Below are 10,226 nucleotides of genomic sequence, written 5' to 3'. Positions count from 1 at the left end.
GATTTTTTAGAAATCATTTTCATTTAGGCTAACTTAGGTTCCCCACCAAACAGTTTTATTGGAAATGCTGGCATCTCATGGCACCTCAGTCAGTGTGCCCTAAGCCAAACATAAAGTACAAAGAAAAGGAACTAATTTGATTCACTTAAGTTGCATTAGGTCACATATTTGAAAGAATCTTATAGGCCAACTTACATTCAGTTATTTTTCACAGAAATCTGTGAATTCATGTACTAAATACATTTATAAATGAGACGGGGAAGACGGTATGTTCTATAGTGCCTTTTGTGGAAAAACAATCTTTTGTAGGACTAGATTGAGAAATGAAACATATGCAGGATGGTTGGCTTTGCTAAATTTGAAGGCTTAGATGATTCAATACAAATATTTTTAAGGATAAGCTACACATTACTGAAATTCTTCTACTTGCACGGAATTTTAACCGCTACTTACAAGAACATCTGTAAATCAAACGGAACTTTTTACTGTTGAAAAAAATGATTGAAAACATCATAAATGGAAAACTGTCTCAGCAGAAAGCAATAGTGTTTTTTAGCACCTGGTTTATGATTAGCATTGTCCACATTCATTTGACTTTGAAAATGTTTAGAATTTTATAATTTAACTACAGATATGTGAAGAAAACTAGTTTCCCAGTTTAATAAGGCAGCAAGGTAAGAGGGGAGAGTAAGCGGTGGATGATGCTTTTCAGAGGAGAAAAAAACAAAACTTAAAATATTGTCTTTACATATAGTATATTGTATTTAGCCTGGGTAAAATTCTACCAGTTGGTATTAAGTGTTACTAAATTCTTCATTTTAAACAAGAAAAGACGAGCATATAATATGTTAAGTGACTTATTTTATCCAAAAGTGATGTTAAATCTCAAGGCTTATGTACTTAGCTCTAACTACCCATTTCACTCGATCATATTTCCTGGATCTTGTTCAGAATTGCCTATGACAGGCATATTCTTTCTTAGTATTCACAACATTTGAACACTTGGAATTACATTTACATCTTATATTGTCCACTTGACATCTTACAGTCTTGTTCTTATGTTGTCTTTACTTTTTTTTTTTTTTTTTGGCAGCTGGATGGGATGGAAATCCAAACCATTGACCTTGGTGTTATCAGCACCATGCTCTAACCAAGTGAGCTAATCAGCCAGCCCTAAAGTTTTCAACATGACTCTTCTATGTGTGCTTATTTTTAGTGCAACTACAAGCAAAATACTACAAATACCTTGGATAAAATATTCTTGATGAGGTTAACATATTAAATATCAAAATATTAAATATCAAAATATTAAAATATCTACCACATGGCACACAGCAATGTTTGTTAAATTGAATAGAATCGACAGTCATAAAGATAAAACAAACTGGGTAAATTGGTGTCTTTATAATTCCACCTGTGTCATAAAGCACAAAATTAGAGAAGGGGATTATGGCTCCAATACTTTCATTGCTGATCTAATGTTCAGTGAATGAGATCCCTATCCTTTTCAAATTTGTGAAATAGGCTCAAAAGCAAATTAGGAATACTATGCACTTTCTGGTTATCACATGTGGATTAATTCCTATGGTATTACAGTTTCTATGTGAGCTATGCATTATTTACCTTCTATATTACATGCTATATTTTTTTCCATATTCTTTGGTTTAACATCTCATCTTTCATTTAAATTATCACTCAACCTTCTAAGCAGTATTCAGAATCTTCAACACAAGCTCCATACATGAACAAAGTGATCTTTTAAAAACACAAATATCCTGGTCAAAATTCTTAAAATTTCCATTACCTTTGGGATAAAATTGTAATCTCCAAGTATGACAGATGAGTCCCTTCATTATTTGCTGCACACTTACCTCTTCAAGCTCATTGTTAGGAATCTCTTCCATTCTCTTCGTCCCTTCAGCCGAGAAGAACTACAGTATTTGTGGTTCTTCACACATGACATGCTCCCCACCATGTGTGCCTAGCACACTATTCCCTCTTCCTCAAATGCCCTTCCCCTCCCCTCTGCCCATTTCCCCCTGCCTAACTTTTCCTTTTTTTAGGCTCAATTTGACATACCTCTTCGGAGAATGGCTCAAAACAGAAATCACGTCCTCTGAGAAACCTTCTCTGACTTTCCATGACCAAGTTAGATCTGTTCACATGGCATCCAAGGAATATGTATTTATATCATATACAATGTTTTGAAATTGAAGGTTTTCATATTGGCCCTCCACACCATAATATAAGTTCACTAAGGGCCTCTGTCTTGTTCTTGGTCAAATTTTTGATTATATGGGTACTAAAATATGTATGGAATGAATGACTAAATGAAATTTCTTTCTTTCTTTTCTTTTTTTTTTTTTACATCACTGTGGCATTCTTAATTCTTGACTCAGTGGGTTAAGTCTTAAAGTTCACCCAGTTTTGTTTTTTAATCCCTAAAGATATTTTCAATTTAGGAATTTATCAGAAGAATGCTACATTTTAAGAACCATTATATACCAGAAGTGACACAAAAAGTGATTATAGACTGTATTTTTGTATATATTATCTAAAAAATGTATGATTTTTTCTTATCAGAAATAGAAATAATTAGGAAAAACATTATGGTGGGTCTTTTTTGATCTGGAATTAGGAGTTGTTTTAACTGATTGATTTTTTTTTCCTGCTTTAAGTCCACTTACATGACTATAATTCTCTTCCTTTCAATAAATATTTATTGAATATTTGCATGTAAAGCCACAGTGCTAGGCAGAGATTGCACAAGTCAGCAATATGGCATTTTGCAGCAATTGACTGCTTTTTTACAGCAAGCAAATCTACTTTAGAGGGTATAAAATGCTCAGGTGTTTATGTATCTGGCCTCCAGAAATCGAGACTGCTCAGTGGAGTTGAAGAATACCACATGGTCAGTGCTTCACTTTCATTACATTCGCCATGGTTTGCCTAAGATCAGGACCTCCACTGAGCTGTCATCTCACTTAGGAGAGGTTGGAACCCAAGTCTCCAGGCAAGAAGCTTGCTAAATTCCTCCTTTTATAATTGTCAATTTAGACATTTTCTGGGAACGCACATTATAGTCCCAGTAATTTGATTGTGAGAGATCTTCCTACAATCAAATTAACTTCACACAACATTCCTAACATTGCTTCTGGTGATGTTATTTCATAGTAAAATCATTCCTGATGTTTTTATAAAATATACACAGAACAACCAAAACACTAAGGATTTGGATTTTTTAATACGCCAATACTACAAAACTATCTTAAAAGAAGCTTTTTTTTTCCTTTTCTTTTTAATCCACCATTAAAACTGCCAAGACAATTTTATTTTTTTAAATAGGGTCAGGAAATAGAGTACAAATGAGTACAAATGTATTCTAAAGAGCGAAAAAGCATAAATTGTTTTTCCTCTGTAGCTGATACTATGTTGGTTTTAAATTTCCCAATTCAAATTCATGTATAATTTTCTCCATAGTTTAAGAATGAATTTGGCAGTGCAGAGATCAGAGCAATCTCTTCATTAAATTGGGCAAAAAGAACTCACTGGATCTTAAACTGTTAAATGGATATTAGGGTTTTTAATGAATGGAACATTTATTTTTGTGCCAACTCAACTAACAACGTTGACATAATTAGCATACATTTTGGCAACTGCTCTAGCACAAGGTGTTAGTAAAAAGAGGCTTTTATCGTTGAGCTTAATTTACTTTAGCTTTCCTTGTTATAAATATTTTTAATATGAATGAGATGTTTTTGTAAGGAAATCCTGCCACAAGAAGTTATTCAGAAATACATCTTTTTATTAATGTTACAGGCATTTTTCACACTGGAGATGAAGTCCATACCCCAAAACACAAGATCCTTCTTCAAATTTAGAAATGAATAAAATATTTTGTTATTTATACTGATGGTAAAATCATTGTACTTATGGATAATTTATTTTTTATTAATGATGCTACTTGTATTTCATGTAGTTCCTTCCTTTGAAAGAGAGAAATAAGAAATAAAATATGACTGGTAAAGGATGGTTTCCACCATTGCTGTACATCAATTATGAATGAGAAGTTGGGGCGTTAAATGACCTTAGTATCTTAGCTCAGATGCCTCTCATACAAAAGGAATTTCCGATAAAAATATATATTTTTCTGTAACAACACTATGCCTCATATGTTTATTATTTTATTTACTCAAATTCTTAAATTGAAGAAAACAACAACAACAAAAAATGAGTTAATACAAATCCAGAAGGTCTTGGGTGTCTGTGTTCAGTCCTTTTTTTTTCAGTGTATTTTTAGTTTTAAAAATATTGCAAACTATTGCAACACAGCCAACAGAGAATTTGCTATAAGTATGTGGTAAAATGAAAGTTTATAGTTGATATCAAATCTATATTAAAGTAATGTGCACGTTCACATGAATGAGTTCCAAATTTTCAAATGAACATATATCAAACATATACACATTCTTTCTTTCTGTTATATACATATATATATCTATAACTATGAACATATTTAATAATTTACCCAATGTTTAATTGAATAATGAACTTATTCAATATAAACTTTAGAAGAGCAGAATACTACAGTTTACCCACATATAACCCTAAAATAGACAAATGCCAATAATAGGCACTTTAGTGAAAGAACAAGCCCATATTCAAATATAAAATGGTAAAAATGAGAAAGAAATTATGAAAATAGATACCTTTAATTTGCAGACATATAAACACTTTTGGTAAAGTACAGATGCATGATGCTAAAAAGTAAAATGATCTAGTTTAAGCTAACATTCCTTGTGTATACAAATAATTTTGCTACAGCTTGCATATAAAATAAAATTTCCAGCTCACACAATGAAGTGACATGATAAATCTCTGATGAACCAGCTTTCTTCACTACAAAAAGATTCAGTAAAAGTTAAATTATCAAAGAAACCTGCTGCCGGGCTTACAAATAAACTCTTGGACTTAATCCAAAGCCAAAGAAAGGAAGCCAGAAATGGTAGCCAACAAACCTAAACAACAAGAAAAAGATAAGTATAACTTTCTCATAAAATACCCAACTAAAACAAACAATCAATAGCTTCTAGAATAATTCAGTTTTAATGTGGTTTTCATTTTCTTATGTGATGGATAAGTTTAAGAATATAAAAATCTAATGTATAACCCATGTATAAAGTGCTACTGACAAGTTGTGAAAGCACTGAAACATCCTGAATACCTACGAAACAACTCAGGATTGAATCATGTCTTTGCTTCTGGCTGTTTTTCTTGGGCTCAATTTCTAGTTACATTTTCTATAAGGAAGAATATATATACTTTGCCCTGTAATAACAAGTGTAGTGGTAAAGCAAACAAAAAGCAATTTGAGTACACAGACAGTAAAATACTCTTCAGCAGGTAAAATTTGTAACACATGGCTATGTTTTTATCCTTGCTAAAAAGGAATTGCACTTCTTTTTAATGCCTTTCTTTCAAACTATATGGATGTCCTTATGAGGTAATAAACATTCTGTTCACAAGTGCATTTTTTTCTTTCTTACATATTTAAGTAGGGAATAATTCAACTTCTTTTAATTCCATATTTGCTTAATATTAAAAACAATATATTTAAAATATACTCTTTCATTAATTTCATATACAGTAACCGACATGTGCAATAATACCTCAAACAGTTCCCTGCAAAGGAGCAGCTGATGCCCTCTTGTGGTGATAGGACATTTTAGACCAAAAAAAAAAAGTAAGACACCATTTTCTTACCTTACTCCTAGGTTTTATCAATCATCTGCTTGGTGTTTGAAAGCTGCAAATCATGTTCAAGCTTTTTTTTTTTTTTTTAAGAGTTCTATAGCCGTTAGTACTAATTTTCATTTAAAAATGCTGTACACATTTTATAACCTCTGAATTTGAATTAAAAAACCTGTAAACAGCTATTTACACTATAGTACAAGTTATAAATTAGTCGTCCTTCATTGGAACTGCCATCAACATACTTTTGTTTAAGTGATGAAGACTACACAAAGTCAGTTAAAACATCTCTCTGTGTTATTCTACAATAAAATATCAAATATTAGAAATATCCATTGGTTTTCTCTCTCTAATATTCAAGTCAATTTTTCCTTTTAGTGGAATTTGCACTTCAAAATTTTCATCTTCCCTGTGGTGCTTTTTCCCTTTTCTTAAACATATGTATATGCCCATTCCTGTTACAAGTGTGATGGAACCCAAGCTTATCACAGACAGAGCTACTAAGGTGGGCATACAGGACACAGATTCTACCTTCCTTTGAGTCGGTTCTATTGAAATTTGAGGTTCTTTCTCCTCTATATTAATTTCTGGCTCCTTTCTTAAAAGACTCTCAATGTAGCTCTCATTACTGACAGTATCATTGACAAATAGGTTCACCATGACGGTGGAATGGAGAGGCTCAGGATAACCATGATCGCTCACTTTGACCAGTAAGCGATGAAGTCCATAATGCGTCTGTAGCAATGCTTCTTCCAAGGTAATGTTGCCAGTTTTAGGGTCAATCCTAAAGGACTCAGGCCTAGGACCTCTTCTTCCTATGATGCTGTAAGCTATGACAGCATTCATGCCTGTGTCTTTGTCAACAGCATAGACCTCTGTAACCGGGGAGCCAGGGAGAGTAGAAGGCAATACCAACAGATAAGACATATTTGACTGAGGAAATAAAACAAGAGGAGGGTTGTCATTGATATCTAGAAGGAGAATTGTGATTTTTGCAGTAGAGGAGAGGGCAGGCTCACCTCCATCAACAGCTTCAACCCATAAAGTATAGGAGCTTTGCTGCTCTCTGTCCAAAGAGACTTTAGCTCTCAACATGCCCTTTCCCGTGTCTATGACAAAAATATCACTCTGGTTCACAACCGAGAGGGCAACCCATCCATTTCGCCCAGCATCAGCATCTGTTACACTAATTACTCCAATTTCACCATATCCTGGAAAGTTTTCTGGCACAAAAAAACTGAAGTCCTTGTTGATAAACCTAGGGCTGTTGTCATTTTTATCCAGCACTGTGAGAGCCACAGTGGCTACTGATTCTTTGGGTGGCTTCCCACAGTCAACAGCTCTGACTGTATACCTGTACTTTTCTTTCTCTTCTCGGTCAAGCTGAGTTGAAACTGTCAGAATTCCTGTGACACTGTCTAAGGAAAAATATGATGGAGCATCAGGTCCCAGAAAATACAACACTTGGCCTCTCTCTCCACTGTCAGCGTCTGTAGCATGCAGCTTAGTCAAAAAGGCATTGGGTGCATTGTTTTCTTCAATGGTTAGTTCTATCAAGGGTTGAAGGAAAATAGGAGCATTATCATTGTCATCTAAAAGTTGCACTTTAATGATTCTTTTGACATGAAATCCCTCGGAGTTCCAGGCTACCACAGCCATTTCATAGGACTGCTGTAGCTCATAGTCCATAGGTTTTGTGGTCTCTAGCAAATATTCATTATTGTATGGTTTGTAAGGTGATAACCTAAATGGACCTTCCCCATCCAGGTAGCAGTTAACTTTGTATTTATCTTCTGGGTCCCTTATAGTGAAAAATGCAATTGGAGTGTTAACAGGTTCCAGTTCTTTCAGATAAACAACACCATCTATCTCATTTGCTATATAACGAGGGACAATTTCAGGTGGTCTGAAAACGACTTTGATAATGGACACCAGAGCAGTGATTACAGCAGGAATACAGCCTGGTCCATTAGCAAGGATGGTGAGCTTATGCGTTTGTAGGACATTTCCCCCAATTTTACTGAAAAGTTTAATTACACCTGTGGTTTCGTCCAGATGGAATAAATCCTTGGATTCTTGTGGAACTTTCTGGCTGTAAGAATAGGTGATCTGAGCATTCGTCCCCAAATCTCTATCCACAGCCTGGACAGCTGCAATCGGGGTGCCGACTGTAGCATTCCCATACACAGTGACGTTGATTTGTGAGTCTACAAAGAGAGGGCAATTGTCATTAATGTCACTTATGCCAATGGTAAGGGTGGCGCTGCCCAACAGTGGTGGAGACCCACCATCTTCAGCTATGATGATACTCACGTACTGATCCTGGGTTTCTCTGTCCAAATCGCCCATGACAATTAGGTAGGGAGTGCGTTCCCCATTCTCATTCTCCTCCACGTCCAGGGTGAACATACCATGGTAGTCCAGTAAGCGATAGGTCTGCACCCCATTGGTGCCTACATCTGGGTCCACCGCAGGATGCTCTATGGCCAACCGGGTGTTTACAGGTGCATTCTCCGGGACCCAAACCGAGATTTGGGAAACGGGGAACTGAGGAGCATTGTCATTGATGTCCCTGATGGCGATTTTCACCTTCACAAACCTAAAGTATTCCTGAGGCAGGACCAGCACATCCAGAAGCAAAAGGCAAGAGTCAGAGGAAGAAGAGGAGGAGACGGAAATGCTGCCGCCCCAGGCAGCCCCTCCACCCCCTTCAAGACACAAGGCCTCCCTGTCGATCTCCTGGGTAGAAGTGTGCAGCTCCCCAGAGCGGTTGTCCAGGGTCACGTACTGGCCGCTCGGTCCCCGGGAGGCCAGGCTGAAGGACAGAGGGGGGTTCCACTCAGCGCCAGCACGCTCTGGCTGCCGCGACTGCTGGTCCTGCCTCCCTGCAGCCCGGGGCACCAGCCGCAGGTCCTCGGCCAGGCTGCCAATGAGCACCCCCGCGGGCAGTCCCTCGTTCAGACTGTACAGCAGCTCGGTGGCCCGGCTGTAACTCGCGAGGCAGTCGAAGGGTCCCACGAAGAGGAAAAACAGAAACAGATGCTGTGGTGGGGGGAGGGGAGAAGGCAGGGATCAGAGTTAGAAACCAGTGTCCCCGGGGTCGATGCCGCCTCCATCCCCGTTCCCAGGAGCAGAATCTCCATTCAGAACAGAGGGAAGAGGGAACTCGCAGCAAAGGAGAGATTTGTGGGGCAGCATTTCCTCCAAAACTTAATTTTTCCGTTCACTTTTTATTCCCCTTGCACCTCACCCCTCGCCCCTGGCGTCCCCATCGCCAGCCTCAACCGTAAAGATCCCTGGAAACACACGTCGGAGTGGAGAGGACTTCAACTCAGGGACTGCGCAACGCGACACGGAAACCTCCGGGGTGGGTTATGGGGAGGGAGCGGAGAGAGCACTGAGAGGTGGGCGATTTATTTCTCATTGAAATGATTCTGCCATTAGGGTCCCGGAATCCAAAATGTGTTACATCCCTTCCTATGGACCAGTATAAACAACAACAATAGCAATAACAATAATATAGAAATCATAAGATCACTCCCCTCTCTCCTCCCCCCAACACTAGGTAGGAAGGAGTGATTTTCATTTTAGCACGCATCTAAAACCAAACCGAAAGGATCTGGATCTCCACCCCCGACGAAGCCCTCACTAACGCCCCTGCCTAGGAGAAAGCGAAGTCAAAACGGAAAATTATTATGCAAAAACAAAATGTCAATTGCAGCAGACAGTAACAGCTAGACGCCAGCAGCAGCAGGAAACAATCTCTGAACCCCAGGATCTAAAGCAGACTGAGCGCACCCCGGCCCCCTCCACCTCATCTGACTATATTTCTGCTTCAGAAACTTCTTCTCACGACCCAAGCACTTGCCTATTCCTTGCTAAAAATGCAGACACGTTATGCCAAACTTCCCCCCCCCCCCCAATCCCCCATCCTTCCGTTGAAGTTTGGATTAAGGTAAAAGGTTTGAAAAACCATCAAGGAGCGGGAACTGCTTCACAGTACTGCAACTTGTCGGGATCGCGGGGCTCTTGGACCCCAACCCTTACCGGCAGATTCCTGTGGCCGGTGCTGCTCCTGGGACGATGTAGACGCCCCATATCCAGGCGCGGGTGCCAGGTCGCCGGGCGCCAGCTCACTGCCAGGGCCCGCGAGCTGCGCGCCTTCCCTCGGCCGCGCATTCCCAGGGAGGCTGCAGTCAGCGCGCTCCAGAAGGGAGGGCGGCGGAAGACACTCCCTCTCCGTTCATGCAAATTGCTGGGGGGAACTTCAGCCAATAGTCACCGGCTCGTCAATTAAGGACGGAAACTAGAGGGATGCAGAAAGGCGAGGGGTCAGAAGGGCACGTTCACGGTTTCCTGCCCCGGTACGTGCAGACCCCGCCAGTGGAACCGGAATGTGAGACCTGCCTCTGAAGACTGCGACGAGGCGCCACCCGGCCGGGCACCCGAGCGGGTGCCGCACCAGTCAGATCCCA

General features: G+C 39.1%; 1 protein-coding gene across 1 annotated transcript; it reads right to left on the bottom strand.

The window, feature by feature from the left end:
* Positions 1 to 6,066: 6,066 nt before the first annotated feature.
* PCDH20 (protocadherin 20) lies at positions 6,067 to 9,930 on the bottom strand. The gene is made up of 2 exons (XM_063101468.1): positions 9,799 to 9,930; positions 6,067 to 8,793 (listed from the first exon to the last, which is right to left on the bottom strand). Exons 1-2 carry the CDS (start codon positions 9,928 to 9,930, stop codon positions 6,067 to 6,069), a joined length of 2,859 nt encoding a protein of 952 aa, XP_062957538.1.
* Positions 9,931 to 10,226: the final 296 nt, after the last annotated feature.

This window comes from Cynocephalus volans, chromosome 7 (genome assembly GCF_027409185.1).
Source record: "Cynocephalus volans isolate mCynVol1 chromosome 7, mCynVol1.pri, whole genome shotgun sequence".
Taxonomy (NCBI): domain Eukaryota; kingdom Metazoa; phylum Chordata; class Mammalia; order Dermoptera; family Cynocephalidae; genus Cynocephalus; species Cynocephalus volans.
The sequence above is the reverse complement of the archived record's forward strand: the minus strand, read 5'-3'. Positions and strand labels throughout refer to the sequence as shown.